Raw genomic sequence first — 14,148 nt, forward strand, 5'->3', positions numbered from 1 at the left:
TTATTAAAGAATGAACTAATATTATATATTTAGAACAGAAAAATGGGTACAAAGGACTTGCAGTTGACAATAATGAGGTATATTTTAGGTTATATAAGCATAGCAAAGCAACGCTCAACTTACAAAAGTAGAAACACTAGTCAGGTTAATTAGGGTGCCTCGGAGGATAGAATCTCGAGTTCAGCCCACCAAAGAGGAGATAAACTTGGAACTGCAGCATCAGGGGATATATCGATCACTTCCCTTAGCTTTTTAATGACTTCTTTTATTGTTGGCCTCGTCCTTGGATCTTCTCGGAGACATTCTCTCATTACCTCACATATAACCATAAGCTCATTATTCTTGAAGGACTTCAAGTTTGGATCAACCATGCTGCTGAGATTCTGCCTATCATTAAGGCATTGCTCCGCCTAAACAAAGCAGAGAACATGGTTTCACTAGTCTATCAAGATAGAAGAAATTAAGGAGATCGTATAAAATAGAGTTAGATTGAGATTTACCCAGCTCAGAAGAGATTCTCGTTCCGAGTAAGGTGACTTTCCAGAAATTATTTCCAGCAACAAAATCCCAAAACTATATACATTCATTTCGGGATCAGCAAGTGGTGGCAGCTCGGAGTTTTCTAGATCAACACTGGCAGACCTTGACTTGACCATTATTTCTGACCAGAAAACAAGCTCGGTAATCTGTGAAAACGAAAGTATTCTTTTAATTCAAGACATTACACAAGATAAAAGGTATCTAAATTCAATGTGGTATACGAAGTGTCTTGGTGACATATGCAACCAATAGGGAAATTAGGGCATGTATTTGAAATGAAGCACACCTTAGCAGCATAATCGTCCGTAAAAAGGATGGAGTGTGAATTCACATCAGAATGCGGCAGCGGAGGATTCAAATTGTGCATGTACTCAAGACAATATGCTGTCCCCATTATAGCTCGCATCCTTACAGACCAATCAAGAGGTTCAACTCCTTTAGCTGAAACAATAAAATATGTAGATTGCATTAATCAAAACTAAACCACACTACCGCGCAAATGATTAGATTGAAACTTGAATTACTAACTAGTTTACCATGAAGATGCTCGAAAAGACTTCCATTTGTTGCATATTCAAAGACCATCATCCTTGTGAAAGGTTCATCTTCTTCACAGTATCCAATTAGATTAACAAAATTCTTGTGGTTTATCCTTGAGAGTGAATCGATCTACCCAGAAACACAATAAGTAAACATCTTATAAGTAAATGTAATTGAAAGAAAATGAAGCCACAACTAGGATTATACTAGATTATGAAGCAGCATTTTATTTGTGAAGGAGATGACAACTAACCTTCTTCCTGAAGGCCAATTCAGAACGCTTGGACCAATCTTTCAGAGAATTTATAGCAGTTGACACAACAGCAATCTCTACTCCACTGGATAAAGTTCCCTTATAGATGGTAAATGTATCTCGATTGCAAACAATGTTGCTAAAATCCTCACATGCAGTTTCAAGCTCAGGCCTGTTTAGTTTTGGGACCCCTATAATTGATTTCACACATAAGGCATGAGAAACAATAAATGAGTATTAAATTCAGGATTCACCATCTTATGGTTGTCATTGCAGTAAACATTAAGGTAGGGAAGTAAACTGAACAAAGTAAAATTGATGCAGAATGACCATTCATATTTTTTGAAGTAAAAGTGGAAGTTCTAACCTAGAATTGTTATCTCAAAAAGGGGGTATAAAATGTAACTCATTTGTAGAAAATCTTCTCTGTCAATCTTTCCAATAAAAGAAATTAGAGGTAATATTCTCCCAAGTCTCCCTTATTTTCATTGCAAATGATAGTGATAAAAGGATCAAGGAACATCATAGAATATAAAGGTACAGAAGAGACCTCCAATGCTAGAAGCAAGAGGAAGTTCAGGTGTTCTTTAGAAAACATTTAGAGCAACATAGAGGAGAGAAGTGAATAACATGGTTCGAAAGGAATAGAGCGCAGGAGTTTTGACTAAAATCCACATAATACGTGCTTTTAACATCATCTTGGAGTATTAGATAAACTACCAATCAAAAGTTAAAAAAAAAAAAAAAGAACTATCATAGGCGTCAAAGATTGGGATTATATCCACCAGAGAAAAATGAACCCAAAAATTGAACTAGAACATATGGATCTGGACAGGATACTAGCAGCGTCATCAGTTTTGACATAAAATTAAATCAAAAGTACCTGTAATAAATGCTTTCTGCAGCTGTCCACTCAATCCAGTTTTCCAAGGGCCTATTGTCCGCGCAGCTTTGCTCTTGAAGATAAATATCAGAAACACAAAAATAACAACCAGAAAAGCCCCAATGCCAATTCCTATATACTTCCATGTACTTCCAGACTTTCTACCAGGCGGGGTTTGACTAGCAGTTGGCTGTTTAACAGCCCCATTTGAGCGTCCCCCAGGATTTTGAGGCTGATGATGTTGAGGTGTGTCCCCTGATGGTATAATCACAGGAGGAGTAGGATTTCCTTCAGCATTTGGCACAGCAGGGAATGAACCACTACCTCTGCTGATTGGCACAGGATCAACATGTCCCAATGGTTGTCCTCCATTAGCAGGAGCAGCAGCAAGGTTACTGGATAGTTCAGCTAACTTACGGCGTTCAATTTTTACTTGGTTCTCTACAGCATGGATAATATGTGGCCTAGTTGAACCTGCAAAACAAAATAGAATAAAATACTTTCTTGTGAACAATTCTTTGATGAAACTCCAATAAATGATTTAACGTGAAGTGTTTTCACTCACTTGGTACATTGTCAGAGCAGAAGTTTGCCTGAGCATCCAAAAAATGCGGGAACCTTTTAGGAAACAAAAAAAATTGATTCTGAACCATTAAACTTATTTAGAAAGCATAAGGTGAAAAAAACCTACTTAGTTACTTACGGTGTGAAGAAACGAAAATACCAATTTAGCATCTCTTTAATTGGTCTGACAAAGGAGGCTATGGTCTTAAATGCCCTCGAACTACCATGGCAGATGCTGCAAGAAAAGAAAACCAAATTTTCAGAGCGGAGAATGAAACTTGAGTATGTGATTGATAAGTAAAATATAAGCATATTGAGAGGTAGTCAGTACTCTGACATCAGCTATATGTTATAAAGCTAAAGCTGAAGTTACTTGTCCAAGATGAGTGTCTAGATCCAGAATTCAAACAGAGGTCAACAGGACGAACAGAATAATTCATGCTTACAATTGGCTGAAGCTTTCATGTTGCGCAAGTGGGATACAATAATATCCAAGTGTGCTTCTACTCATGGGCAAGAGTAACCACATCTTCCAGCAATTTTAGTTGTCAACATACAGAATAGTCGACAGAACAAACAAATACTATGCAATAGATCAGTCAGATTTCCCCATAAATAGATCTCGATGAACAAAATGATGTCGGGAAAACATGAATCACAACTTTTCTTTTTTTGAGAGAGTACATGAATCACAACTTTAGAAACACTAATCCCCTCTGAATATTGTAGGGGGCACTGGAGAAAGGGCCAGAGGAGGGAAGTGAAGAAACCGGCATCCAAGAAATGAGAGAAAGAATGCAACTACAGTCATCATCATCCTCGCAGCCCCTAGCCACGGAATGGTGAAAGATAACTATTACTATATGTTCCTCAAATGGCTTGAGTATGGATTTTATGCATTTTCACTATCATTGAACATAGAAAGAAGCAGGCGCCTTAAAAATGTAGCACATCTGTAACATGAAGATAAAAGGACCGAACAACTAAAGGAGTCCTACCAATGCCCAAATTTTCTATTTATGCAACCAGTTCCAGCAGCAGTAGCAGAAGTGAGGTAATCATCAAATTGCAATTCGGAGAGCAGATGAAGCTTCCTGATCTCCAAAGGAATCTTCCCTTCGAAGTTATTGCCACAAATCAATCTGGGAAAATCAAGCACAAATCAAGAGCATTCTGTTAGCAATGTTGTAGCATAAACATATACAAACATATTGCAGCAGGGAGACAACAAATTATCAACATACAAGCTTCTAAGTGATTGCAAATCTCCTATTACTGCTGGAACTCTTCCACTCAAATGGTTATCCCTCATGTCAAGCATTTCCAGCATTCTGAGTTGTCCAAATTCTTTAGGAATAGCACCAAAGAGACGGTTTTCAGAAAGCACACTGTGGAAGAAAAGCATTTAGAGAGGAAGGAAATTTATTATGTAATACATAGTACATAGATGCAGAACAGAAGGTGAAACTAAGATTACCAGAAATATACGCAATTCTCTTTATGCAAATTTTCTTAGGGAAAAAAGAGGTTGAATTTTTTTTTGGCATAATTTTCTGGACCAAATATGCTCTTCGTCCCAAAGTATATGGCGCTCTTTATATTTCGAGACATCTCCTAGGTAACGAATGGAAACAACAAATGACAAACTATGCAAACCAGACATGTAAATTTTGTGCAATTTCAAATTGTATAGGGATAAGATAGTGTCTACCACGATAGGGAAGTATTAGTTCCATGACATGCACATTAAATATTGTTTTTAGACGAAAACCAGAATCATGAAAGCATTTCGTAAATAGAAAAAATTCCATCAAAGACTGAACTCTTTTCAGATGGTCAGGTCAAGAATATGAGCCAAAAAAAAAAAAAGAAAAAACGAATAGCTGAAGCTTACAGTGATTTTAAGTGAGTGAGATTTCCAAGTTCTGGTGCGAGTGTTCCTTTCAACGAATATCCATGAAGGTCCCTGAATAGAGAACAGACAAATAGTTTAACAATATCCGAAGAACCACAAATGATAAACCCCACAACTCAATGTTTGCACTTAGTTCGTCATTATCATTTCAACAGACTTGTAGAAAGCAAAGCAACACATACTAATGAATACAACAACAACATATTCAGTAAAGCAACACATACTAATGAATACAACAACAACATATTCAATGTAATCCCACAAGTGGAGTTTGGACATACCAACTAATAGATAAACCGTAAATTTATAAGAGAAGGAATCACATCAGAGAATTTGGGCATATTTAACAAGGGACTTACAGAATTTGCACTTTCCCATCCATACACTGCACACCGAACCACAAGCACGGGTCACAATGATCTGAATTCCAGTTTTCGAGAATGCCATACGGATCAGAAACCACTTTCACACGGAATCTCAATAATGCCAATCCTGTTTCTCCCACCAACAATAGTCAACAACAACAACATACCCAATGAAACCCCACAAGTGGGGTCTGGGGAGGTAGAGTGTATGCAAACCTTACCCCTACCACGTGGAGGTAGAGAGGCTGTTGCCACTTAAAACTAGCCAAGACAGAACAAGAATTACCTTCCGAATTAAGAGCACAACAACCACGAATATCCAAAACGATAATCAAAAGAGCGAGATACGATAACTTGATTCCATAAGTGTTCCATCTACCCCCCATAGCTTGCAGAACCATATGAATCCGTTATTGCGGCAAAAACAATATCTGTCAACAGCGAGGACCCTATACAAAATGCCACACAAAATCGCCAGCTTTCTTGCACAAATTCACTCTCCAAGCAATTGAAATCACTTGGAAACATAAACTAGTTGTACAAAAAGGAAAGCAAATACACCACTGTCCCCTTCAGTATCATTCAATTTTTATTCTGTACATAAACTATATTATAAGAAAAAAGAAAAAAACATTAACCCTATTGATACAATTGACAAAATTGGGGTCTCTCATTTTTCTATATTTATAAAATTTAGGCTATAACAACACCTCCCTCAACATACACTTGCACAAACTCGGTTGATTAATCTCCAAGATTCAATTTTTATCTGAAAAATGAATAAGAGAAAAATTAAAAAAGAAATAGTAAAAAATATCTAGCATGCACAACCATAAAAGACAGAGAGAGAAAAGGAAAAAAAGATGATCAGAGAATAACTGAATTCGCAAGCAATCAACAAGAGTTTTTTTTTTTCGTTAAAAGCAGGTGCAATACATTAAAGTTTGGGTTCAGATAAGCGCGTATCAGAAGGTTCTATTGCAGGCTGCCCACCTTGCATTTTTTATATTTCTGAAAGGAGTTGTTTCCATGGATTAAATACCTGCCCTTTTTATCACATGAAAATAATTTCACCGATCACTCCAATACTCCCCTTCCATGATACGAAAAATAAAAATCCAAAAGATGGGAAAATGTAAAGAGCAAAACTTACCAGAAAGTAGGGGACAAAAAGCGCATCCAGCGCAATGAAATCTTTTTCTGCTTTTTTATTGCAGAAGTAGAAACACCAATTTGTCACATCTCTTTCAAATAAACACAATGAATATTTTTGAAACAATTGCAATAGGAAATGCAGGTGGTGGAATGATGAATAATGATAATAGCCAAAATGTGCAAAATTGATTATAAACTCCAAAAGGTTACAAAAGTAAAACAGAATATAATTATTGTTGTTGTTGTTTGTTGGGAAAAAAAATGTAGGTATAACAGAGATTGAAGAAGAAATTTGAAATCACACAAGAAAAAAAAAATGTTTTGTTAATTAATAATAATGAATTTTTTTTTTTCTTGACTGCAATGTTGCAGGATGATTTCAAAATAGAAACGTGTTTGTGACCATTTGTGTGAAAGATTGTTGAGAAGGAACAAGAGGGAAAATATGGAAAATGGTGGGAAAACAAATTTCCTCTCTCTTGTTTCTCTCTCTAAAATATTTTTTCTCTTTTTTTTTCTTCCTTTTTTTGCTTTTGTCTTCCCCTGACACAAAGTTAACTGTCCGGCCACCAAACTCTCTCTTCTTCTCTTCCTTATTTTTTTTTTTAATTTTTTTCTTTTCAACATATTATTGCCCATAAATAATTGGTGTTTTCTTATTTCTAAGAAATAAATAGAAATTTAATGAATTATCCGTAATAAAGTAAAGTTAGAAAAATATTATTAATTTCTTCTTAATTATCTAAACTACTATTTATATAAGAATTAAAAAATATTTAGAAAAGAGGAACTAAAATACATCCTCTTCTTAATTTATATGACTCGTTTTTCATTTTAGTTATTATAAAAAAAGAATGGAAAAGATACAAATATATTCCTGAATTTTGATAAATGATACATGTATATCCTTCATTATATTTTGGGTACAAATATATCCGTATCGTTAATAATTTGATACATATATACCCTTTTCATTAACGGAGTGCCACGTGTTGCGATCCTAGCCATTTATCCATTTTTATTTATTTTACCCCTAAATAATTAATCTATCCTAATTTAAAATCAACTACCCGACCCATTAATCTCAACCCGACCCGATCCGAATTGAACACTCGTATCTCCCTCTTTCACTCTCACTCACCCCATGCCATGTCACCCCCACCCCAACGGATATGTCACCGCCCTTTGTGCAGATCTATATTTCTTTCTCCAAAATTGACTTTTTTCCGATCATTAATAGTCACTCTCCACTTACTTCACTCTTTTCTCTTCATTCCATTTTTCCGCTTCTCTTTCTTTTCTACTATAGAATTTTTTTTCTTTATCTTACTTATACTGAGTATGTATATATGAAATTCGTATAACGAATTGTTTCTTTTGACATACTTGTTAGATTATGTCTACTGTACATATTATTACAAGTGAAAAAAAAATCGATATCTTTATCATGTAAGAACCTATAATGCTCATTCAAATAATATCTTATCATATGATATTTAGAAAAGCGTAATGAGATTACGGTGATGGTCACGGTGGCCGATGAAGAAAATTACATGGTGTTGTTGTAAAAGAGACGAATTTAGGCTAGTACGGGGTGGGGTGGGGTTTGAGGGAGGGTGCCGAGGGTGAGTGAGAGTGAAAGAGGGAGATGCTATTGGGTGTCCAATTCAGATTGGGTCGGGTTGGAGTAATGGATCGGTAGTGAATTTTAAATTAAGATGAATTATTTATTTAGGAATAAAATAAATAAAAATAGGTAAATGATTAGGATCACGATACGTGGTACTCCGTTAATGAGAAGAGTATATATACACCAAATCATTAATGGCAGAATCATTAACGGTATGGGTATATTTGTATTCAATGTATAATGAAAAATATATATGTATCATTTATCAAAGTTCGAAAATATATTTATACTTTTTCGAAAAAAAAATACCAAGGAAGTACTTATGTGTTTATAACATAATGATGAGATGGGGCCCATAATGAGATGAGTTAACTGTAAACTGCAGGCGGGGTGGGCCCCTACATCCGAAGAATTACGTACACTTGCGGCCGTTGACTGGGTCCCACACATAATACGTGACATCCTGTTATCCTCGGAATCCTAAGACGTTCGTTCGGTTTAGAAGGTTTCTAAAATTAATCTTAAAATAAAATTTTGTTTTAATAAATTATTACGGAAGTTTGACTAAAGGAGATTAAAAAAAAGCAATTCCTCATAATTCATGCGGATATTTGTTTGGCCGTATAATAAAAATATTTTTATATTATTTATGTTTATTTTTACTTGTTATCATTTAAAAATATATGAATTTTGATCAATATTTTAAGATATATTTTTTAATCAGATTCATATGAAAAAAGTACAAATTATAGCATTTTTTATATATTTTTTGATAATTTAAATTTTAAATATTAAATTATACATATTAAAATATTAAACAAAACTCATGAAGTTTGATCTCAAAAAGTGAAATATTGACAACAAGTGAACGAAGAAAGTATGTTATTATATGATCGATGATATTCAGGGGCGGCTCCATGCTTTGATAAATTAGACACCCGCCTTAGGCCCCAAATTTGAGGGCCTCATTTTCTTAGCAATAATAGAATTATTATCGGGTTTATTTAAGAAAATATTTTTTACTATTAGTTTCAATTTGTTTGTTTATTTTTTTAAACATGTTTAAGCTTATAAGATTAAAGAGCATTTTTACTGTATTTTATATATCAAAAAAAGAAATAATTTTACATCTCAAAATATTTTGTAAGAGATATATTAGCAACTTTGCATTTTAAAAAGTTAAAAAAATAGACTTCAAATTAAGAAAATATTTATTTTCTTAAAAAAAATTAAGGTCTCCAATTCATTTTTAACTTTAGGCCATAATAAGCTTGAGCCGCCCTGATGATATTAAATATATGCATTTTATTAAATCATATGGAAATCTATTTTATCAAGAGTACAAATTGTAGACTTGTAGTTGTACCAATTGTGATTGTAATATTATTAATAATATAGTGCAAAATGCCTGGAGAGGAAGTTTCTTAGGTGAGTACTTATTCCAATTACCTCGAAAAAACAGTAATCACCCATAGTGGAAGATTTGGACATAATATAATTGCCATTGTATTTACAGTATATTGAAATAATCAGACAGGTCATAAAAGTATCATGAGGGAGAAGGGACCAACATTTAAACGTACTAATGATTGATGTAACAAGTAATTACCACGAGCCTTAGCCCTTAGGTATAAAGCAAAGAAAAATAATGACATATAAACCAACTTTTACAACATTAAAGTATCATGAGTTTATAATGATCATCGGCTGAAGTCTTTAACATAATAATTACTATGTGTAAAAGTTGTGACTCCAACCATTTTTCCTTCTTCTCTCTATGGAAAAAAACTTAAATAAAATTGAGTCAGCATAAGGTCTTTGAGTAGAAAATAAGATAGAAAAAGATGCATGCATGGAGGAAACAAAAGTCTTATTGAGTTTCTCCTAAGCTTAGAATGGGAATTAGGATTTGAAGGTTACGTATTCGAAATTCTAAATATTTTATTAAGTATGTGGATTCTAAATAAATAATTTGTATATATATTTGATGAATTTCTTAAAACAAATAAATCATTTGAATTTAAAGTTACTGATCATTCAACCAAATCAATAAATTGTACACTAGCTCCGTCCCTATTGGGATTCCATGGGCAATGGCCACAATCAAAAGCATATATAGATAGGTCGGGTTGGTTATCATGGAGCTAGGCGATATCGACTTTGGATGTATTGGGACATTTTCTAGTAAAAATCATAGTGGAATAATATGGTCCTAATTAAAAAAAGATAGTATGGTGCACAGTGCATTAAAACTCCCGCTACGCGTAGGATTCGGAGAAGTGCCCCACCACAAAAGTGTAGTGTACGCAACCTTACCTTACATTTCTATCAGAGACTGTTTTCAAGTCTTGAACTCGTAATCTTCTAGTTACATGACAATAACTTTATCAGTTACAGTAAGCCCCGTTCATTAATATGGTCCTAATTATAACAGAATAATTGGCGTGTCTTTAACGTCTGGGAGAGTGAATTAACCTTCACGAAATGGCTCAGCTTTGGTGTGGTCTTTCTTAAGGACAAGTATCATAAAATAAAAGCACTACTTCAAATTAGTGTGTTAAGCCTCGGGCACTAAATAATTATTGTTATAAATAACATAAATATCAATCATTTTAGAAGTAATTACACTCTCTCGTTTTTTTAATTACTTTACTCTCTCTTCCGATTAATATACATAAGATAACCGACATATACATAGCAGCCTGTATATATGTGAATTTGTTACTATCGGACGTAATTTTTGCAGCCAATTAATTAAGTGGATTACTGCATCCCTTAAATTATGTAACAACTATTGAAATTCAAATTTTGAATTATACAAATACGTTAAAAACAAATCAGACGAAAAAACACAAAATAAAAACAAATCAAGCACCTATTTGTCGATCGTTTTGAAGAAAAAAATTAATTGAAATTCAAGATGATGAATATTGCTATTCTTTTGAGGTGCTCTAGTCAATGGAGAATCGAAACAGAAAGAGGTACTGTCTTTTTGCTATTCTTTTAGGTATTGTTGCCACTGGATCGATGACTTTTTTTAGGCTGATTTCGTCTATTTTTTAAGACAAAAAAAAGGTATTATTTTTAACGAAAATATTTTTTCAGGCAAAAAGAGGTATTATTTTTAGTTCTGTTACGAAATTTGTTTGCTTAAATTTGCGTGAATATTAGAATGACGTTAAATTTCGTTTGGCGGAGATTGTTTTCATGCTGAGCACATGAAATTATCTGTTTTTTTTGGATTGGATTAATTGATGTCCTAAATTTGTAAATTGCAGGGAAACAAGTTTATGTTATATACGTAGCAATGTCATCTATTATTCACATATACATTCACTGTGTTTTGTATATGCGTAGAATAACATTCTGGTATTGTGTTGTTTGCATTCACAAATTGATTAACAGACTGAAACATATATATTTTATTGAGTTGTAATATATATTTTATATCTTATATATGAATTTTTTTTTCTCTGTATAATTGATTTGTAACACCCAAAATGAAAAAAATTATAAATTGTTATTATTAGTAATCATATTATGATTATCTGTTTCAGCTATGTCCTCCAATGTTATAATGAGGATTGTAAATGAACGTCGGAAGCATCTAGTTACAAAAACAACTAAATATTTTTTTATTCAGGTCAAGGCTTCTTCAACCTATATCTACTCAGTTTATGATTCTGAAAGAAGATACATCGTCGACCTCGAAAGTGGATCGTGCATCCGTGGAAAGTTTTAAAAAGATGAAATTCCTTGTCCTCACGCTATTGTCGTCTTTAAGTAAAAACATTTGAAAGGATTTAGGTCATACTGTTGCGTTAATAAGTGTATTCAATGTATAACCAAAGTATAGTATCGTCTACATAATTTACTATTGAAACTGGTATTAATATGTATTTATATACATATCTGTTATGCATTTGTCCAACTATAAAATATTGTTATGAAAATACATGTTCATTATCGAAAGTTAACATACAATTGAGCTCACAAAACAATTGCCTATAAAACTTATGTATATTATAATATTTAGTTATGTATATATGATTTGTGGTTGCTAATGTGTATTCTACATGAATTTGTCATTCATTCACGTATGTTACCATGCGTTCATTAGCATACGTTAATTCCGACAAAAAATTAGTAGTTAACCTTCCTTATAATATATACGTATATTTATTCATAAATTCTATGTATATGTAGACATATACATACGTTCAGTTTGTATTGTTGCTAATTAACGATGAAAGTATTTTCTACGTATATGTAAATTTATACACAACAAAGTACTTTGTATATTATTTACCCTGAAAGTTTCAGTTCATATACACAACAATTTCTTTATCCCAACAATTCAGTACATATACACAACAATTTCTATATTTCAACAATTTTATTTATACACACAACAATTCATATATATATATATATATACAGACACACCTTCTTTGTGAATTTTTTTTTCATACATATCTTTTAAAAATGTATGTGTGTGTGTATATATATACTAATTTAGTTGTACGCGCCTCGCGCGTATACCTCAATTTATTGAGTTCAAACGCTATACTAAATAAGATATTTGTTTAAATAATAAAGATGAATGCAATAATTAAATTCAACATCTAATTAAACCTAATTTTTACCAAAAAAATTTGTCAAAGTCGATCGACATTCATCAACCATTTGTAAATTGCAACAAATTAAAACAATACGATGATAGAGATATCAAACCAATATAATTAAATCTAACCTTTACACAAAAATTTTCTCAAAGCTTTCGGACACTCATCTACCACCTATAAATTATAACAAAATAATACGATAATAGAGATATTAAAATAATACAACTAAACTTTACCTTTACACAAAAAAAATTCTCAAAACAAAGTTAAAAAAATAATACAATTAAACCTAACTTTTACCTAAAAGAATTCTTCAAAGTCGACTGACATTCATCTACCACCTATAAATTCATTTATGTACGACCTGTAAATTACAACAAAATAATATAATAGTGATCACAAAGTTTTAGTTTTGATGAAAATAATTCTTGTATCACCGAAAATTTTGACCCTAAAAAATGACTTGAATGAAAACAAAGAAGATATGAAGTTGGAGGTTAGAAAATTAAGTGTTTCTTCCCCATAAGTAAATCGATTTCTTCGGTAGTTTAACGTGCATCTCAATATTTATATAAGTATTTTCTTAATAGAGTCCTATTTTAGAAGTATTTTTCTATCCTATTTAAGGAGTATTTTTCTAATTGATCAGTACAAAGTAAAATATTAATTGATTCACGAATTATTTACCAAAATTATACAAACTAAAACTATACGAATTAGAGTTTTATATAGATTCTTCTTTTCTTTCTTTTTTTTTTTCTTTTCATACATTTATAGGAGCATTTATGACCTTTTTTAGGAGTTCCATATATTTTAGGAATCTAGTTAATATAATAAAAATAATTAAATAATAAATTGAAGAAAATAGTGAAAAGACAGTTTTGTTTGAAGGAGAGTTTTTTAATGAAGGACAAAAAGTTCAAATCACTTTTCTAAAGGCATTCACATTTTTAATATATTATATATATATATACAGACACACACACTTATTCAGTCAAAATCTTGATTTGATAAAGTATAAAAAAAATCTTACTAACTTTCAATCTTAAATTTAAGAATATTATTAATGGAGTTTCTGAAAAAAAAAATGTCATTGAAGAAGAGATTGAATCAGATATGATTGAGAATTCAAAATTGATAACTCATAGAAAGTTGCTCCTTGATTGTAGGCATCTTTCAAGGAGTGAAATCTGTAAATAGATAATAATAAAACAATGTATATGTACTTTTAGAGAGAGAAATTAAAAAAGTGAGATTTTTATAATATGTTTTGAGAGTTGAAATTTTGTGTAATAAGTGATTCTTAAGTTGTGGCTTTATGTAATTTTTAGTAATTAGTGCTACATTTTGAATAAGATTGGGCTTTATATGGGCTTCAGTAATAATGGACCCATAATAGTACATATTTTCACATGGGCTTCTTAACTACTATGATTCCTTCTCTAAAATTGTAGGAACCGATAGAGCTTGTTAATGATCTAAAGAAAGAAAAAGGTCCAGAGATTAAAAGAAGTTTGAATTATATTATCATAAAAAAAGAAGTTTGTAGTATTCACGATATTAAATATTGAAAGGCTTGAACAAGAGCCAAAATTCTCTTTCTGAGCTAATTACCAAAGTAATCTGTCATACTTTTAGGGTGTGTTTGGTATGAAGGAAAACATTTTCTGGAAAATGT

The 14,148-nt window shown here is 32.2% G+C and overlaps 1 protein-coding gene across 5 annotated transcripts; it reads right to left on the reverse strand.

Annotated features, from left to right (window-relative positions):
- Positions 1–6,780, reverse strand: LOC107859264 (protein MALE DISCOVERER 2). 5 transcript variants are annotated; one of them, XM_016704209.2, is made up of 14 exons: positions 6,214–6,780; positions 5,347–5,829; positions 5,055–5,187; positions 4,675–4,746; positions 4,025–4,168; positions 3,779–3,922; positions 2,941–3,015; positions 2,782–2,834; positions 2,217–2,690; positions 1,334–1,524; positions 1,077–1,209; positions 827–981; positions 501–686; positions 1–410 (listed from the first exon to the last, which is right to left on the reverse strand). In XM_016704209.2, the coding sequence occupies exons 2-14, from the start codon at positions 5,459–5,461 to the stop codon at positions 150–152; spliced, it is 2,136 nt and encodes a 711-aa protein (XP_016559695.1). In that variant the 5' UTR covers positions 5,462–5,829; positions 6,214–6,780; the 3' UTR covers positions 1–149. The 5 variants fall into 5 exon arrangements, with proteins under 5 accessions (XP_016559695.1, XP_016559694.1, XP_047262811.1 ...); XM_016704208.2 differs by having other exon boundaries at positions 2,920–3,015; positions 6,214–6,776; XM_047406855.1 differs by lacking the exon at positions 6,214–6,780 and adding an exon at positions 6,054–6,158 and having other exon boundaries at positions 2,920–3,015.
- Between the last annotated feature and the right edge of the window lie 7,368 nt (positions 6,781–14,148).

Source organism: Capsicum annuum, chromosome 2 (assembly GCF_002878395.1).
Source record: "Capsicum annuum cultivar UCD-10X-F1 chromosome 2, UCD10Xv1.1, whole genome shotgun sequence".
NCBI classification, from domain to species: Eukaryota; Viridiplantae; Streptophyta; class Magnoliopsida; order Solanales; family Solanaceae; genus Capsicum; species Capsicum annuum.

Coding starts and splice junctions, on each gene's coding strand:
- LOC107859264 (XM_016704208.2), bottom strand. CDS start 5,461: ATGGTTCTGCAAGCTATGGGGGGTAGATGGAACACTTATGGAATCAAG. Junction 1,210..1,333: donor AATTGGCCTTCAGGAAGAAG/GTTAGTTGTCAT, acceptor GTTTCTGGGTAG/ATCGATTCACTCTCAAGGAT. Junction 687..826: donor CGGACGATTATGCTGCTAAG/GTGTGCTTCATT, acceptor TCGTTTTCACAG/ATTACCGAGCTTGTTTTCTG.